General features: G+C 37.7%; 1 protein-coding gene across 3 annotated transcripts; it reads right to left on the reverse strand.

Moving 5' to 3' along the window:
• Positions 1-8,001: 8,001 nt before the first annotated feature.
• On the reverse strand, positions 8,002-13,339 carry LOC145614189 (uncharacterized). Of its 3 annotated transcripts, none has more exons than XM_081669213.1 (8): positions 13,243-13,339; positions 11,067-11,455; positions 10,904-10,972; positions 10,619-10,771; positions 9,622-9,687; positions 8,781-8,855; positions 8,589-8,648; positions 8,002-8,495 (listed from the first exon to the last, which is right to left on the reverse strand). In XM_081669213.1, the coding sequence occupies exons 2-8, from the start codon at positions 11,415-11,417 to the stop codon at positions 8,325-8,327; spliced, it is 945 nt and encodes a 314-aa protein (XP_081525339.1). In that variant the 5' UTR covers positions 11,418-11,455; positions 13,243-13,339; the 3' UTR covers positions 8,002-8,324. The 3 variants fall into 3 exon arrangements, with proteins under 3 accessions (XP_081525339.1, XP_081525346.1, XP_081525331.1); XM_081669220.1 differs by having other exon boundaries at positions 10,904-10,969; positions 11,067-11,458; positions 13,243-13,333; XM_081669205.1 differs by having other exon boundaries at positions 11,067-11,458; positions 13,243-13,333.
• Between the last annotated feature and the right edge of the window lie 6,727 nt (positions 13,340-20,066).

The raw sequence follows: 20,066 nt of genomic DNA on the forward strand, positions 1-20,066 counted from the left end.
ACCAGCCCTCACAGCAAAGCTGCCCACTCACACCATTCCCATTTCACCACCAGCCCTCACAACACCACCCAACAACCGTCAACAACACCAACACCATCAGCCATCTCCAATTAAACCACCAGCCACAATCCCCTGCTTCCACCAACGCGCAACCCCACAATAACACCAACAACGCAACCAATCGCAACTTACAACCACCCACCACCACTCACGCGCAACCACTGTTGCGCTGCACCTATCACCAAACACAAACCTGAACAGCAGCGACAACAATCTGCAATTCGCGGCACCAGCCACCAATTTCAACCACCAGCCTTCGCAACCCACTCAATTTCAGCCACCTTCAATCACACCAATTTCCAGCCACCGCAACCAATTCACCCAAGCAAACCCCAACACCTCCAATCACCACAACGTCAACCACCAATTCACAGAAACACCAGCAGCAACCCGCAACAATTGCAGCAACACTTACCTCCGCGGCCGCGCACCCCTGTCAGAAAGCGCACACGATTGGAGTCCAAATTCAGAGTCGAGGCAGAAGCTATGCGCGACCTCTGCGCGGTGTCTTCGCGGGCGCGTAGATCGGGGTTCAATTTGAACCACATCACGAGCTTTGCACGTGATTTTAATGAAATCCAACGGCCGTGTTCTAATGATGCTTGATGAAGATGATGATGATGAACGGTGAAGATGAGGGGATGCGTGGTGATGGTGATGATGGAAGAAACAGAGCAGCCAAAATTTCGAACAGGAAGAATCGGGTTGCTGAGGGAATTGGGGATTTTGGGGGTTTTTACTTTCTTTTAATTTTATTTTATTTTTATTCCCTTTTTCTTTTTCCCTTTTCTTTTCTTTTGTTTTATTTTATTTTCTTTATTTGTTTTCTTTTATTTTCTTTATTATTTTTAGCTTGTAATATATATACCCCCTTTGGGGTTATTTTAGGGGGAACAAAACTCTTAACATTTTATTTTAGCCTAGATTAGATTAGTTTAGCCTTTATTTTCTCTCTCTTAGGGTTAGGAGTAGTTTAGAGAGAGAAAGCTTGGAATTTTCATGGAGTTTTTGGGATTTTGAAGAAACATTTTGTGGATTTTTCCTCTCATAAATTCAATGAGTCTTCCTAACTTTCTCTCACATTTATTGCTTTCATTTATTATTGTTTTTGCTTATTTATTTGTTTATTTGAGTAGATTAATTAGTTTAGTTGTTGATTCTTGCTTTTATTATTATTTTACCTTGTTTTCCATATTTTTGTTCATTATGTTAGTTTAGGTTTTGTTCTAGGGAAATGGATGAAGGTTATGTTAATTAATTTAATGATTGATTGTGGTTAGTATGAAATTGTTTCTTGATTATTGTGTATGGATGATGCTTTTATGGATTAGAATCTTTCTAGCTAATTGATTCTATGCTTTTAATTGTGTTTTCAATCAATTGTGCGAAAGTGAGTTGTTTGAGAACCCTAAATTCCTCCATATCTTTGCTAGGCTAGTTGCACGAGAGTGAATTAGTCTAGTAGGATTATTAACATGTTTAATTGCGCGAGAGTGAGTTAAATGTGTAAATCGTCCTAATTGAGGTCATTTTCATCTAATTGTTTGATGTTGTTGAATGCATTGATGTAATTGGATTCCACTTTCCCTAGTTTTAGTTATTTGCTCTTAGTAGTGTTTAATTGAACCTCTCTTACCTCACAAGCTTTCCTAGTAGTCTAATTAGCATAGATTGATACACTTAGTCCTTTTGGGTTCGACCCTTTACTTACCCCTATACTCGTATTAGGGTAGTTTAGGTATTATAAATTGTTAATTTGATTAGGGTTAGTAGACTAACGACACTATCTAATTCTCGATCAAAGTGGAGCTTAGTTTGGCTTTGGTGTCTACGGGAGTGGCGGAAGGCTTACATGAGGACATGTTTGCACGAGCAATTATTTCGGCCGCATATGAGTGTTGAGATAGAAATAAAACATCAGCATGCCTAGTGACCGAAATCCCAAGAAAAGAGCTTAGTGGGCCGAGATCGGTCATGGCAAACTCGGAGCACAATTTTTCCATAATAGAAACCCGAAGAGCATCAGAAGAGGTGGTGAGGACAATGTCGTCCACATAGAGAAGAATATATGCCAAATCTTTCCCATGAGAGTATACAAAAAGAGAGTTGTCAGATGTGCTATGGGAGAAGCCAATGGTAGCCACAAAAGATGCAAATCGATGGTACCAAGCCCTAGGGGCTTGCTTGAGGCCGTAGAGAGCCTTTTTGAGAAGGCAAACATGACCCGGGTTGTCCTTGTCTCTCAAACCTGGAGGTTGGTGCATATAAACAGTTTCGGCAATATCACCATTTAGGAAAGCATTCTTTACGTCCATTTGATGAATGGGCCAAGATTTGGAAAGAGCAATGCTGAGGACGGTTCAAATGGTTGCTGGTTTCACGACCGGACTAAAAGTTTCATCACAATCAATGCCAACCTGTTGATTCCTGCCATTAACAACAAGACGGGATTTGTGCCTCTCAAAATCACCATTAGCATTCTTTTTATGTTTAAAAAGCCACATACAAGGTATCACATTGACATTAGGGGGGGTGAGGGACCAACTCCCACGTCCTAGTTTTAATAAGATCATTGAACTCATCCATCATGGCATTTTTCCAATTCGGGTCCGAAAGAGCGGCAATGGGATTATGAGGCAAGGGAGAAGGGGTGGAGATAGAGCTCAAATTGAAGATATTTTTGGGCTTGAAAATACCATGGGAGCTACGAGTTTGGATTGTCAAGGGAGGTGGAGGTGGCCTGCTGGGCCTTGAAGTCTGAGACGAGGAGAGGCCCGAATATTTGGCCCAGCAGCAGAGGTTACGGGTATGGACCCGAAAAGAGTGGGGGTGGGGTGGGCTATTGAAGGTCTGAGGGAGAGGAGGTTATTGGGCTAGGGGGCGGGCATTGAGGAGAACCAAAAACCGGGGTGGGCTGAGGTGAGCCCAACACCGGGGTGGGCTGAGGAGAGCCCAGAACTGGGTGAGGTTGAGAGGAGGCGTGGGAAAGATTGGGTTGGGCCTGATCTGCTGGGGTTCTGACTTGGGCCGCAGGTGTTGGATTGGACTGAGTGTAGAGATGATGAGTGAGGATGGGAGATAGTCCATCAGATAAGAAATCATAGTCAGTGGGTTTTGGTGAGTGAATGTTTGCAAAAGGAAATTGTGATTCATCAAAGATCACATGTCGGGAGATGATAATTTTTCGAGAGGAAATGTCATAGCATTTGTAGCCCCGATGATTGGAGGGATACCCAAGGAACACGCATGGTGTGGAGCGAGATTGGAGCTTATTTATGGAGGTAGAGGGAAGGAGAGGATAGCAAAGGCACCCGAAAACCCGCAAGTGTGAGTAAGATGGGTCACGATGATATAGGATTTTTGTAGGTGAGTCATAAGAAAGGAGTTTTGTGGGTAAGATATTGTGGAGATAAGTCGCCATTTGGAGTGCATGGTGCCAAAAGGAGGGTGGCATAGAGGAGTGGGCAAGTAGAGTGCGCATGATATTGTTGATGGTGCGGATTTTTCTCTCGGCTTTGCCGTTTTGGGGGGAAGTTTGAGGGCATGAGAAACGGAAGACCATTCCATTAGAAGAACAAAAATGTCGAAAAGGGTCATTATCGTACTCACCACCATTATCACATTGAAAACACTTTACATCACGTTCAAATTGAGTTTTAGCAAGGGCATGCAATTCAAGAAATATGGAGTATAATTGTGATTTTTTAGAGATAGGAAAAGTCCACAAAAAATTGGTAAAATCATCCACAAATAAAACATAATAATGATGACCCACACTACTCAATTTTGGAGAAGTCCAAATATCACTGTGTAAAATGTCAAAAGACATAGTGGTGCAAGTAGTAGAAGGATAAAAGAGAAGTTTTACATGCTTGCCAAAAACACAGGAAGAACACACACTATCATCCAAAATTCTATTACAACTAATAAAATCTTGTTGTTTGAGAGTCTTTAAAATATTGGCGTCGGGGTGGCCCAATCTGTCATGCCACAAGTTAGAAGAAAAGGCAGCAAAGGAGGATGGAGAAGAGGCGTGATGCACGGCGTTGGTGAAAGGGTAAAGCTCGCCGGAACTTTCACATCTCATAAGAATGGTTCCCGTCCGAAGGTCCTTCACAGAAAAACCACACGGATCAAATTCGATGGAAACGGAATTGTCATTAGTAAATTTTCGGACAGAAATTAGATTTTTGACAAGGTTGGGGGCATGTAGAACATTTTTTAAGGTGAAGGGAGGTAGGAATTTTTACCATAACCACGAATTGGAATTCCATTGCCATTACCAACAATAATATTATGAGGAGTGCTCAAATTATAATAGGACGAGAGAGTACCTTGATGAGATGTCATATGTGAGGTAGCACCGGTATCCATGTACCAATTTTCATCAGGAGGAATGAGGGAGAGAGTGTGCATTGCGGCCTCAATATCAGTTGGAGCATAGCCTACTATCGAAGGAGATTGAGTGCTGTAGGCTTGTTGCTGGGGTCTAGGGCCGAGAATTCCATTTTGCTGAGGTCTGGGCCTTGCTGGGGGTCTGGCCCATTGAGTGGAGGGGTATGGACATGGGGGAGCAGCCCATGGTGGAGTGGGCCAAGTGCCCCAAGGAGGGAATTGCCACGGTTATGCCCCCCATTGCCATTGTTGTTGGTGTTGGTTGTGGCCACGGCCACCACGGCCACGGTAGTTGTTGTTGCGACCGCCACCACCGCGACCCTTGTCGTGACCACCACGGCCGCCGCCACGGCCGGTGCTTTTCTGGTGGTTGCGCTGACCGTGAGAAACAGGGGAGGAGTGTTCAAAATTGAGGGAATTAGAATTTTCCGTAGCCATCAAAGCAGAGCCAGCAGCATTGGCTTCATTCGAAGCTTGATTTGCTTGACGGGATTCTTCCAGAAGAAGCATGGAGCGAGCCTTGTGAAAGGAGACAGGAGGGTCAGATTGTTGGAGGATTGCAACAACATTATCGTAGGCCTTGGATAAACCTCGGACAACGGTGATAACAAGGCGGTGATCGGATACTTTAGCCCCAACATTGGCTAATTGATCTGCGAGCATTTTGATATGCTGGCAATACTCATAAATATTAGCAAAATTATTTAAATCCACCTGAGAAATTCGGATTCAAGTTGCACCGCTCGATTTGTTCGATTATCTTGAAAGATATCTTTCAATCTCCCCCATGCGGCTTCGGCGGTGGAATCAGGTTCAATGATTGTGTTGAGGAGGTCGTTGGAGATGGTCCCGTAAATCCATTGGAGCACGATGGCGTCGAGACGAGCCCATAAATCAGGGTCGGTGGTTTGAGAGGAAGAGGAAGCAGCCGTATCTGTAGGGGAAGGAGGGATGATGTGGTCAATAACTTGATAAGCTCTGGCATGAACTCGAAAAAGCTCTGCCCAAGTGGTGTATTGGGAGCTTTTCATCTCCAATGTGACAGGAATAAGGCTTTTGATTGGTGGGACAGCAAGAGCAGGATGAAAGGGGGGAGTTTTTGGAGTTTCACTCATGATTGGCGGCTAGAAAAGACAAGAAGGGAAGAGGCGGCTAGAAGAAGACAAGAGGCAGAGAGGAGAAAGACCTAGCCTGATACCATATAGGAAATAACCCCTTGAGTTCTCATTATTATTGCTAAGTATAAATACAAGAATGCACATCATTAACTATGAATAGGTACAACTAATGTAGGTGAACATAATAAATGCAATAATAAACTATACATAATCTAATAACAACATCTCTTACACCACCAGCCAGTGCCACCACACCACCAATAACCGCACCTGGCGGCACAACCAACGAGCCACCTCAATCACCAATAGTCGCAGCCCTGACTCAATTCCCCCACACCATCTGCGGCCACCAATTCAACCCATAACAGCCGCACAAACGACCAACTCCCACCAGCTACCTCCAATCACCACCACGAGCTACAACCCATAACCACAACTCCAATTCCCAACCATCGCTACTCAAACCACCAATCGCTGCCACCCTCATCAACCGCAACCTGGCACAGCAGCAAATTCCGGCCACCTGTCTTCATCAATTCTCAAACCGAGCAACCACAATTGAACTCAATCTAGCCCCAAATTGATTCTAGTTTCCGCGGGCGCGTATTGATACATCGAGGCCGCGTACTAGAACGTGAATAATGCAATTTTGAGGCAGTAGCTCCCCGCACCCAGGCCGCGTCCTAGCCGCGGGCGCGGTCATCTGGGTGTTTATAAACCTATCACGAGCTTCTCACGTGACAATTAACGAAGATCGAACGGTCTTTCTATGAAGTTTGATGAAGACGATGATGATGAGCTGTGGTGATTGATTGACGGAGGTTGATGAAAGTTGTGATGGTGCGTGATTGTGATGGAGCAAAGCATGGGATTGAATCCCATTTATTTTAGCAGCACGGAGTTTGACGATTTGGGGGTTTGTTTTAGATTTTATTATTTTTCTTTTTTCTTTTAATTTTCTTTATTTGTTTTCCTTTTCTTTTCTTTTCTTATTTTATTTTTATTTCAATTCCTTTTCTTTTATTTTTCTTTCATTTTCTTTTCTCTTTTATTTTCTTTTAACCTTGTTATTATAAATACCCATTTTTGGGTTAGAATTAGAGAATTAGAATTAGAATTAGACCACATATTTCTTAGCTTAGTGGAGAGCTTCTCTCTCTAGATTTAGGGTTAGTTTTAGGAGTAGATTTTAGAGAGAAAAAGTGAGGAATTTCAATGGTTATTTGAGAGGTTGAAGATTCAAGATGACAATTGTACTGAAGATCTCCATTATCAATCAATGAAGCTTTCTCACTCTCTCTCCTCTTTATTGCTTTATTCAATTTCATGTTTGTTTGAATCCATTATCAATCAATAAGTCAATTTGTAATCCCAAACAGAATTTTGTTTTTCCGAGATCTTTACAATTTCCATCACATTAAATGCAGCAAATCAATGGAAAAAATAGGGGGGGGGGAATCAAAGAATAGAGGAGAGAGAAAATAAGAATTAGGAAAAAAAAAGAATGAATTAAAATTGAGAAAGAAATAGAAAGAGATCAAATTAAAAAAAGAAAGAGAGATTCTATAAAGAAGGAAACAAAACATTTTTAAAAAAAAAAATTTTAAAAAAAACCCTTATCCGTTTTAATATAATAGCTCTATATGGAATCAATTACATAAAATAAGGAAAAAAATATATATATATATTTAGAATCTAGCATTAAAGTAATTATTAAAATTTTTTGATTTTTTTTAGGAAACCATCAACTATGATTGCATAAAGGGAATAATTTCTTTACTTAGAGTCATGTCATCAATTCACAATTAATTAATTAACCAATCAGAATTTAATATGTATAAAATAGGAAATACAAACTAAGTTAAAAGTGGAATACTTGAAGAAATAGGAATTAATTAACCAATCAAAATTTAATATGTACAAAATAGGAGAATCTAGTACATCTTTTTGAAACGGCCAAATTTGTATATGGGACTAACAAACTAAAATGGAGAGAGTAATAGAAAAGTTAAGATGGCGGGAAGAGCAGAAGTAAAATGAGCTGTGTTTCATTCATATACACATGCATTTAGTAAATGGTTCACCTATACTAAATGGACCAGGGTCCACAGAATTCCTAAAGAAAAATTTCAGCATTACTCAAAACAGAATCACAATTTTTTTTTCTTCTATTTTTCTGCACATAAATATGTACCACATCAGTACATCACAAATGAAATCAGCATCAGTTACAGAACTGGTTTAAGTCATAAAATATGACTGAAAAACTTCAAGTCGTGAAATGAATTTCTGAATTTTCAAGAAAGTATTCAAGAATACATTCTTTCTCCAACATTCCTACATTTTGGAAAGTAACTTAGTAACAAAATAAAGTATCACTTTAATTCTCATAAGATTCAATAACAATTTTTTTTGCAAACAAGCAAAATTAGTTCTCAAGTATCAATTCATTTGGATATAAAAAGAATGTTACTTCGAACAGAGAAACCATGTCCATAGCTACTTACAGCATAACTACTACGGAAGTATACTGAAAACCTATTTTCTTCCATATGTCTAAAATTTGGGTTCAACCAAATGCGAATAAAGTTAATTACATGCCATTTGCCTTTCTAAGAAAGCAATACCATGACCAGAAGTTTCCTACAGTTCAGAGGTTTTGAGTAGTTGGGGAAAAGTGTTATTATATACACAAGTTTCTTAGCATATGCAACAAGCATTTCTAGATAGCTCGAGCATGACTTGCAAAATCTACTTTATGTTGCATAATAATGCATCAGTGGAAGCCATGGGAACCATACAGAGACCTTTACTCTCAAAAAGATTATGTGCTGCTACTGGATTCTCCTCTAATAAGCTTCCAAGAATTTCTTCAAGAGACTCACCAAACATTTGTTCATGTGATTGGTAGTGTCCATAACCCTGGGAATTACATTATATTATATTAAAACAATTAGACAAAATACTTGCGCGTTCACAGGACGTAAAAAGAAATTATTGGAAAGCAGAAAGCACCTCATCAAATTTCAATGGACCAGAGCTTGAATCTCCTCCCAGTCTGCTTCTGCTCAATTCCTGGTTGTTAAATTGCATGTTTAGTTTCTAGACTTTCTACCACAAATATCAGCGACAATTGCAAGCATGCTAGGATGTGATATACATGAATATGAGGGTGCAAGTGAATGATGCCTGACAGTCGGAAAGTACCTTGAGTTGAAGCTGCAAATACTTGATATGACCAATGACATCATTCACAACAGACTCTTGGTTACCTCGTTTATCCTGCAGCATCCAAACAGAAACAAAAGAAAAATTCAACAGACATCTACAAACTACCAAGTAACAACGTTTTTAGCACCAAAAATGAACAATGATGTATGAAGCCTAGCAAAAGGAGTGAGCAACTTTTTGATAATAATCTTTAAAAGAATAAATCTATGACAAACTATTCTAACTAAAAAGATCTAAATCAGGAGATTAAGTAATTAGAACATAGGAAGATGAAGCTACTAATGGTAGTCAAATAACTGAGAAACAAAGCACACATGGGACTATGAGAGCACTAGCTCTTTCAACGCTTGCTCTCAGAGTAATTAGGTATCTATTTGTACCATGTATGTTACGAAGTTTGTAAATATCACCTTACATCACCATCATTTGCATCTGAAGGACTTACATCACTATACTATTATTACAAATAGAATAGACACTCAAGCTGGAAACTTTTAGAGAGTGCCATTCTACTGCTATCCCTTTTCTGTCTCCCTCTCTACAAATCTATTATTGTCAACCCACGGTCTATACGAAACCTCTTCCCCAAGATAAAAGGGTAAAAATTAGGTAAATTATAATGACCAAAACACACACACACACACACACAAAGGAAGGAAATTTTTTCTCAAAACTCCCAAAATCAAGAAACAAAAATCAAAAAAGCAAAGTTGCCAAAGTCTAATTATGGAAAAAAAAAAAAAAAAAAAAGGTAATTTACTGCAACAGAACTAACAAATACAGATATATACAATTTAGAGCAGTAAACAGTAAACACCTTGAAGGTTGCAGGAAGGAGATCATGCAAATCTTGCACCCTTTGACTGATAATGAGTCTACGACGCTGCACAAAGGAGAGAAGTTAGAAAGCCAAACAATCATTCACCTTTTGCACAGATTACTAGGAAGGTGGATAAAAAATGAAATGGGGTTTGATTGATTAAGGGTGAATTTAAGAAACAAGATAGTGAAATTTAATTGATTAAAAATGACTTGAGTGGTGAATAATTAAAAGATAATAACAAAAAAAAAAAAAGATAGTGAAGAAATGAGACTTTTTATTTATGACAAGATATTTTGGGACTTTTATTTGGGAACAAAGGGAGTAAATCAAAACTAGTTAATGGCCTTGGGTGATGCCTTAGTTACCCGACAAATAATAATAATTATGTCCTTATGCATAAAATTTAAAAGGAGCACAAGTAATATGACATAGCCTAAGGGTTGACTCTCTAAAGTTGAAACATGAGATCATGGATTCAAGTCCTGTACAAACTACATTTCTGACTCATAAAACTTATGTAAATGACATGTAATAAGACCCAATGAAAGGAGAGAACCATGTGGCACATAAATATGCTTTGGAACACATTCTATAACTACAAACACCAATTAGAAGTTACACTTTCAAAGTTAGAAAAAGGAAATAATTTTAGGACTAAAATCAAGTTTACATGGAAAAAGAGGGAGAAAAACTCCCATGTGAAAGTATATGGACATGTTATTCAAACTCAGGTTCTAGTTCCTTTCATATCATCATTAAACAGCATCAAAGAAATTGCAAAAATCCTTAAAGAGCAGATTTCAAGTGGGTGTATTTTATAATATTGTCATCAATTATTAATGGAGGGGAATCATCCTAGATAGTGGTAAAAATTGCAACAGGCCATCTACTTGAATTAACTCAACATGAAATGCTGAAATTTTCTCCAACAATGGCATTGTACATGATTTACATTGCTGACCCATATGGTCAGCAAAGCAATCTTACTTACAGTTTCAGCTTCTTTTGATCGTTCTCTGTTTGTTCTGGACACACTCCTCAATGTTACTGGGGCTACATCAGATTTATCTGCCTCAACTTTCACATTTGACAGAAATTCATGGGTGTCATTTACATTTCCTGCTTGTACTGGAAACACAGGACTCTGTTGTATTAATTGCAAACAAGATCAGCCACACTTGAAATATTATAAAAAATATTTAAGAAAATATCTGGTAGAGAAAAATAAGTTAAAAGGATAAAGTAGGCTGTGGAGAGTAAGTTTGGATGTATTCACCTCAACTTGTTGCCATTCCATATCCATAAATGATATAGGTTCTTCCTTGGGCATCCATTGATTTAACTGCTATATTGTAGACAATTAATGCTTGAATTTCAACTTCCAAACAATTTCATTTTGTATACAAGCACCTTTAGCATAGTTAAACAATTGAACTCACCACAAAATTGTCTAATCCCCCATGTCCGCTGCTCTCTTGTGGCCCATAGAATGGAATGCTTGATCTTAGAGCTGAAATGTCATAGTTTTGCACTTCCGAATGATCGATAAAAGGATCAGTACTCAGAGGAATATGTGTGAGACCAGCCAATGCATCAGAATGCGTGACATCAGTAGCATTATATATTGTATTCATCGGGACCTGAGAGAATCCATTAGCAGCTAGAATTGTGTCTCTATACCAAAATTGGCCGTCCATCATAGCGCTGGTCTGATCTGCAGGAGGAAAGGGTAAAAGATTCCCATTGTTGTAGTCAGCACCACTGAAAGGTACTTGCTCACTGCAGACCATTTCTTTCCCAATCACAAATGGAACTTATCTGTGGATCTCTGCTGCAGCAAGAAATTGCTTATTTAATATTATTAGAAATAGATAAGAAAGATAAAGTGGGAAACAGATTCATTTCCAAATACATGAATGCTTCTAAACACATCAGAGTAGGAAAATCATTATAACTACTACCAAACCTTCATCTCAGCAGAGAAACAGAATGAATAACGTTCATGGAAGGGTCTCCAACATCAATGCTTTCTAGAAATAATGAAAATAAATAATCTTTTTAGATACATAGTATCCCGTGTTTGATTCAAAAAAATGTGCCTTGGGACAAAGATGATCGAGAAATCAAAATATATGTTCCTAAATAATTAAAAATAGCTAAGCAATTCCTCCCCAGTACCCACACCTATTTTTCAAGAGAGCAAGTTTTCAGGACCAGTGCAGCATTTATATCAATGAACTTCAGCCTGATGCCGTGGCAGGAGCAGGATCAGTCAAATCGTCCGCTTACCTAACACAGTTACAGTATCTTGCCATTTTGTAACTTTAATGCAAATGCAACACAATTGTCAAGAGCATATACAGAAGCACCTTTAGAAACAAATTCAGAGCTCTAATACATAAGTTGACAGCTTAGGATCTACACTTCCTATAATAGATTTTGGTCAATATTATACAACTATTAGAAACTATTGAGCAGTAAACTATCATAAATAGGTTCTTTGGTAACAAGCGAAACAATTTTGAAATTGAATGAGCGGTAACAGCCAAACAAGTACAAATCACAAGCCAACAGGAAGAACAAGTCAACAATACAGTGATAATACGGAAAATGACACCCAAATCAACAAGTTAAGCACACAAAATGACACCCATACAAGTACTAAACATAAACCAACTCGAAAACCAAATCATCAATATGGCTATGTACGGACCCAAACCACCAAGTAAAACACCAAACCACCAAGTAAAGCACCAAAAATGACTCCCAAACAAACACTAAATACCCAACCAACAAGAAGACCCAATCGACAATACGGTCATGAACAGACCCAAATCAACAAGTAAAGCACACAAAATGACACCCAAACAAGAACTAAAAACAAAACAACATCAAGACCAAATCAACAATACGGTCATGTACGGACCCAAACCACTATGTAAAGCACGCAAGATGACATGGCACCGTATACATTAACATGTCATACATATGCAAAATTAATGTCAGACATTATTAAAAGGTTCACATAGCCATGGCAGGAGGGGCAGCCGCCCCAAGCCTAGGAAGAAAAGCCTCACTTCGACATTTTTCCATCCTAACATCAAAAGGGTTCATGGTTAAAGTGGTTAATAGTATTGGGGTTCAATGAGGGGTGCTAAACCTTCGAGCCGAGCCTGAATAAGAGCAGGTCTGGGCTTGGCAGGCCCAGCTTAAACTCGAAGCTCGACGAGCCTCAAAAACCCAAGCTTGTATCAGGTTCTAATAATCACAAAATGACTCAAAACTCAAAAATGCAACACATTTAGTAACCAAAATGGACAGAATTATCAAATTTGGAAAAAAAACATCATATAAAATTATTCAAGATGTAAACTGCATATACCAAAACTCCAGCAACAAAAATGGTTCGTTATAATCTTCTATAAGTTCAGTAATAATCAATAGTTCAATAATCCAACTTAGAAAGTTAGAAGAACCCTTACACGAATGAGTTTACTGATAAGCCATATTAATGGAAGAAATTAAGGTCGGTGAAACTAAGCCCTACCTTGTTGAATTGAACTAAGCCCTCAGAGAAAAAAAAAATTAATTAATTAAAAAAAAAAAACTGCTTACCTCAGCTTGAAGCTGCTTCAATGGAGAAGTCAGAATAAGCTTTAGTAGAGGAGAGAGAGAGAGTGGTGCAGCGTTAAAATGAAAAACTCGTGAGAGGTTAAAAAGTGAAATAAGGTGGCAAAGTCGTACGGGAGCACTGTAATATTTTGGGGTAAAATCGGAAGAAAATACGGGTTTCTCGAGCTAAGAAACATTTTTTAAATTTTTTTTTTTTTTTAATTTTTAATAGTGAGGAACAAGCAAAGAAAAGCAAAAACACAAACTAACTCCGGAATACTAGCCTTCCATGCCAACCAATGTGCCGGAGACACTCTATGCCGGGGGACCTTCCGAATCCTACAGATTTCAATCGTCGAAACAAGAGCCCGAATATCTCAAATTAACCAGTAAAGAGATATCTCATCACGTTGCCTGTGAGCCAAAATCAAACGTAGTTGTTCACAATCTGAGTAAATAAGGATTCTCCGGAATCCTTTTGAAAAAGCATGACAGAACCCCTAGAAACAAGCTTGTAACTCGGAATGGATAACAAAAGACCATAGAGAGGCCCGAGCACCACTATAGACACCCATTTGTGTCTCCCCAAAACCAAACCCGGTGATGAGTACCTTTCGCGTCGAATCATAATCGAATGAAGTGAAAGTGTGGAAAGTCTAGTGTTGCGGATAGTTTTAATTTCTTTTCTCTTCTCTCTGTTTTTGAAAACTTATTTTAAGAAAACAGTCAATCCAGTTTGGTTGGTCCATGATATGGGTCCAATAGTAGTGTAGTTGGATGGGGCTTGATAAGAGCTTTCCAACGATATATTATAAACCCAATTCCGATGAATATTGAGGAAGTTATGGCCAAATTACTGAACTGGGCCCGGTTTGAGCCTTGTATGCGGCCCAATGATCTAGAGGAGGGTCTAATATGATTTATCATTCCTAATGCAATTAGGAATGATTTTAGTCTTCTAGATTCTTCTAGAAGGTTTTTTCATTCCTAATTCAATTAGCATTGATAAATTGACTTTTGTTGACTTTTCAGAGTTTTAATTAAAATTAAAGAACGTTTTTTTAGGAAGATACGATTTTATCCTCCTGTACGACAATTTCTATCTGATTTTAAGAAAACGCGTGAATTTCTGAATCAGCGCCAAACGCCAGCTGTAGCGCCTGGCGCTACGCTTGGCGCGTGGCGCTAATGTTGGCGTCTGGCGCCAATAGCCAACGTTGGCGCTAATTCAATTTTATTTGTGTCAGAACTCTGTTTTGATATTTTATCTTTTGGCTGATTTTTTTTATAAATAACGTCGTAAAAACTCCGTTTTCAATCATCAATTTCCATTAATCAACATTCATCCACAATCACCTACAATCATCAATTCTCATCAATTTTCATTCATCTACAATCTACCAACTCTCATCAAGTTTCCTTGATCTCTCTCTCTCTCTTTTCTAAACTAGCCTTCTCTCAAATACAAAATTCCGCATTCATTAGATCTAGAAACACCCATCCATATTCGAAGTTGCCTTTGCCCTAGACGTGAAAGGTTTAATTTCTGAGGGTTTGGTCCCAAATCTCTCTTTCAATTATTTAAGTTAATTGTTTTGCTTATTATTTTCCTTGAAGTTACTAACGTGTGTATTTTGTTATTAGAAAGAGGTACGAGCTATCAAAGTAAGTGCTTTAATGGTCTTTATTGATATTATGATGTTATTATGATATTCCTAGTATCATGTTTAGGGTAAAGAATAAGTTCCTTAAATTAAATATGATTGTTACGATGCTTCCTATGTTCTTCCTAATATTTATGATTGTTAGTATCATGTTAGGGTTAAAGATTTGATTTTTATTGTTAGTGACATGCTAGGGTTTGTTATTAATCTTGTTAGTATCATGCCTAGGATCTTGCTATTATTATGCTTTAACATGATTTATGATTATTAATTATGATTATGATTATTTTTATGATTCATGATTATGGTTATGAATATTATTATTATTATAATTTTATGATTATTATTATTATGATGATGATTATTATTATGTTGCTTGATATTTATTATTATTGCTTGATCACACCTTTATGCATGTTTAAAGGGAATTTTGTACTTGTAATCACGCTTAATAAGATAATTAATAATCTTGTTTAGGGTTAATATGATTATAATTCAAGTGATCGCCAATAATAGTTTATTTGTGCATTAAATTCAACCAACATAGATAAACAGGTTTAGGGTTAATCCTATTGATTGCATGTTAGTCAGAAAGCGCACATGAATCAGAATAAAGTAGAGGCGTATTATTAGGGCAGGTTCAATCTCTTTTAGGTTGGATTTTTACCTTCATCCCGAACCCTATTTGGTTCAAGACCTTATGGAGTTGACGATCTCTTGGATCGTTAAGGGGTGTAACCTTCACCTCGTGAACGGTTTACAGGTTCCTAAAAAACTTGTTGGCGACTCTTTTGCTCTATCTTCTTTCCCTTTAGACGCCACCGTACTTTAGTGTATGATCACAGTGGGGTTCAAGCTAGGGGATTAACGCTTGAAATATTCCCTACAACCACTGCCACGAACCGAAGATAAACCATAATATCGAAAAACCCAACCTGCTCCAGCCGAATTATCCACAGGAGACCAACCCCCATCACACAGTAGACAAATATCAATCCCAGAAGAGGAGTCCCCACAAAAGTAGCCTCAAAACTGAGCTAGAAGGCCTAGACCGAATACCCTCAATCGAGAGACGGTGACGGAACTCTTGAGCTTGTAGACCCCGTTCAACCCACTGAGAGGCTAGAAACAAAACAACCTGTGGAGAAAGATTCTGGTGTCGAAAACGTACATTATTACGATAAAGCCAAATGGCCCATAACATGGCAAAAAAAGGCACCAAAATCTCCCAATCCTAAGCTGTCCGTAACAGAGAAACCATAGTGAAAAATCATTAAAGGAACGAAAGACGAACATACCCTATTGTTGAAACCGAAAGGAACTGTGCACCCTTAATGAGGATGAAAAGGCAAAATCTCTAAATAAATGACCTACTATCTCCTGGAAACGGTGACAAAAACAACAAACATAATCCACTGAAATGCCACGAACTGCTAAGATAACTGCCACTGGAAGATTAGAATGAATAAGTTTCCAACCAAAAACTTTCCACTTAGGAAGAATAAGGAGACCCTAGAATTTTCCCTACCAAGAAGGAGGAAGTAAACCCCGAGAAGGACAAGCCAAAGTCTACTGAAACAAGAGAGCATAAGTCGACTTTGTGGAGAACGAGCCATACCTAGTGTATTTCCAATACACAAAATCATTCATAAGTTCCAAAGGATGGTCCAGGCTTAGAATCCGAATAGCCGTTGGATTATAAAAAAAAAAAAAAAAAACCGATGGACTCTCGAGGAGTCACACGCGTTTGAACGCGGATCGATAATATCAGACACAAGAGTCGGAACTTCCGACTGACATAAACCAAGTTTGAAATGAACCGAACCACCAGGAGCCCAGTCATCCACTGTAATGCGAACGCTCCTCCCTTTGCCCACCTTCCAACCAACGGCAGGGCCAACTACGGAAACATTGTGGTTGTGTTTGGTAAATACTACCTCCATTTTTTTAGTTGACACGTTTTGTCTTTGGCACAATTTACATATATTTTTTTTACTGTGTTTTGTGCTTTATACATAATGAAAATTATTTTTTGGTGCAGATACGTAATGTAGGATTTTGTTAGATTCGTCACGATATATGTTTTCAAAATATCAACTTTTCATTATTTTTTTGCTTATCAGGTAATTAATGATTGAATTTATGCATTGGCAAACGTGATTACAGAAATGTGTTAACTAATAAGAAACGGATGAAGTAGCTTATTTGAGTAAAATTGAAAGGTTGTTATATACACCCGGGTGTATGTACCATACACCCATAAGTATTTGTTCTCATTTTGATGATTGTTTTTCATTTATCATCATATGAAGAGCAAAAACTAACTTTAGGTTAGTTTGGTGTACGGTACACCCGGATGTATATAACAAATTCTAAGCTTATTTGAACAACATTCATTTATTCACTATAAAATAAGCTAATTAAAAGTTATTGGTGGAAAGTTTATTGGAAAAATTGATTCTAATAATCCCACCTTTGGTTGGTTCGTTGTTAAATCTCACCTTTTGATTATTATCTAATAATCCCACCTTTAGGGGCGATTTTCTTCTATTGGTCCCTAACTTGTTGGTAACTAGTTTTGATAGGTGAATATGCTACATGTTAATTTGTGATTGGTTGAATTTTTTTAAAAGAAAAACTAAAATATTAAATAAATAAAACCTCAACTACCCAATCCCCATGCTACCCCATCCCTTCACACCCCCTTTACCCTCCGACAGCCCCCATCTGCACCCCTACCACCACCAGAATCTTCCCCTCTCCACGACCCACCCAACGACAACGCCCTCTCACCTTGATGTCCACCACGAAACGCTAAACCCACCCCCGAAAACCACCCCGTCCCCTATCCCCACATCGAAAACCACACCTCTTCCCTTCAACAATGCTAAAAAACACCAACATTCTCCAAAACCAACAATTCAATCCCTTTATCATCAAATTAAGGACCCCCACTTAGATACAAAAATGATAACATGTAAATTGATATGAAGAAATTGAATAATTTAGAATCAAATTCAATTAACACAAATAAATAAGGTAAAAATTAAACTTGAGATAAGTCACAAGATTGTTGCAGCAAAATTGTCGGCGACCACAAGGAGAGAAAGAGGTCGGCAGTCGAGAAAAGAGGGGTTGGGTTTACGATTTCATGGTGGATTTCGAGGAGGGAGCATTGTCGTTGGGTGGGTCGTGGGGAGGGAAAGATTCTAGTGGTGGTGACCAGTGAGGGTAGAGGTAGGGGCTGCTGGAGGGTGGAGGAGATAAGAGGGACGACTGAGGAAGTTGGGATGCGGATGGCGTGAATTTTGGGTGGCTGGGTATGTTTTGCTTTTTTCGTTTTTTAATTTTTTAATTTTTTTGACCAATTGTGTTATAATACATGTCACTTAAATTTATATATAAAAAAAAATACCCATTGTATAGGTAACCAGTCATAAAGGATCATTAGAAGAGAATCTTATATAAAGGTGGGATTTTTAGAATATAATTAAAAGATGGGATTATTAACAATGAATTGGTCAAAGGTGGGATTATTAAAATTAATTTTTCCAAGTGTATTTAGAGAGTTTGTTCCACTAAATAAGCATTTTTTTATAAAAAAAAACCCCTCATTTTTCATTAACTTATTCAATATTTTAAGGTGAAATAACACTTATACCACCCATTTGTTACTCTTTATTCTTTAAAGTAAACTCCCATTTTTTGTTAGGAATTTGTATTTTCCGAAAATACCCTTCTTTACAATTACTAGAGAATAAAAAAAAACAATTATTTTTTCTTAATCACCAAATTCTTTTTCTATAAAAATAGAGAAATAAAAGCTTTAATAAATAATAATAATAAAATTGCTTCCAAGTTCCTCTCTTCTTTCAACTATGCAAACACCTGATTGTGTCTCCACAAAAACCAAACCCGGTGATGAATATCTTTCACATTATTGATTATCGAACGAAGTGAAAGTGTGAAAAGTCTTGTGATGATGTCGTTTTAATAAAAATACTTCCTTTTTGTTTTCGAAAATGTACTCTATTTAAGATAATGTCCAGTCCAATTTAGATTGGTCCATGATAAGGGTCTAATAATAGTGTAGTTGGATTGGGCTCGAAAAGAGCTTTCTAATGAAATATTATAAGCCCAATTCCGATAAATAATGAGGAAATTATGACCAAAATACTAAATTGGGCTTGAAATGGTTTTATATGGCTCAATGATCAAGTGGAGGGCCCATTAATAAATAATCCTAAAGTCATTAGGATTGATTTTAATCTTCTAGAATAATCTAGAAGGTTATTTTGAGTTCTAGTGAAATTAGGATTAATAGTTATATTTTCAGAAAATAAAGAATTCTATTTTGATTAAAACGAGTGTTTTAAAAAAGATTAAATCTGATTTTAAAAGAAAAGTATGGACTTAATCAAATTTGATTAGATTAAGGATTCCGTACGGATTTCAAAAAATGCATTCACGAGTCTTAGACACACCTGGCCAAGCTAGAAGTTGCCTTCGCCCTAGACATGAAAGGTTGATAATTTCTGAGGGTTTTGGTCTCAAATCCCTATTTCAATTACTTAAAGTAATGGTTTGATTTGATATTTTCCTTGAAGTTACTAACTGTAGGGAATATTTCAAGCATCACCCCAAACTTGAACCCCACTGTGATCATACACTTAAGCATGGTGGCGTCCAAAGGGAAGGAAGCTAAGCAAAAGAGTCGCCAACAAGTTTTAGGAACTTGTAACCCGTTCACAAGGGTGAAGGTTACACCTCTTAACGATCCAAGAGATCGTTAACTCCAATAGGTCTGGAACCAAGACTGGAAGTTTGGGGATGAAGATACAAATCCAATCTAAAAGAGAAAGAACCTGCCCTAATAATAAGCCTCTACTTTATTCTTTTCGTATTCATGTGCGCTTTCTGGCTAACATGCAATCATTAGGTTTACCGACCCTAAACCTGTTTATCTATGTTGGTTGAATATTAATGCACAAATAAAACTATTATTGGCGATCACTTGAATTATAATCATATTAACCTAACAATATTATTAATTACCTTATTAAGCGTGATTACAAGTACAAATTCCCTTTAAACATGCATAAAAGGCGTGATCAAGCAATAACAATAAATAACAATCAAGACACATAATAATCATCATCATCA

This window comes from Chenopodium album, chromosome 3 (assembly GCF_948465745.1).
Source record: "Chenopodium album chromosome 3, dcCheAlbu1.1, whole genome shotgun sequence".
Lineage (NCBI taxonomy): Eukaryota > Viridiplantae > Streptophyta > Magnoliopsida > Caryophyllales > Amaranthaceae > Chenopodium > Chenopodium album.

Bases quoted from the DNA above. Each gene is read 5' to 3' on its own strand.
- LOC145614189 (XM_081669213.1), bottom strand. From the start codon at position 11,417: ATGGTCTGCAGTGAGCAAGTACCTTTCAGTGGTGCTGACTACAACAAT. The intron at 8,856-9,621 runs GTGTTTACTGTT...TGGATGCTGCAG, and splicing joins TCCTTCCTGCAACCTTCAAG to GATAAACGAGGTAACCAAGA. The intron at 8,496-8,588 runs GTGCTTTCTGCT...TGTAATTCCCAG, and splicing joins GTCCATTGAAATTTGATGAG to GGTTATGGACACTACCAATC.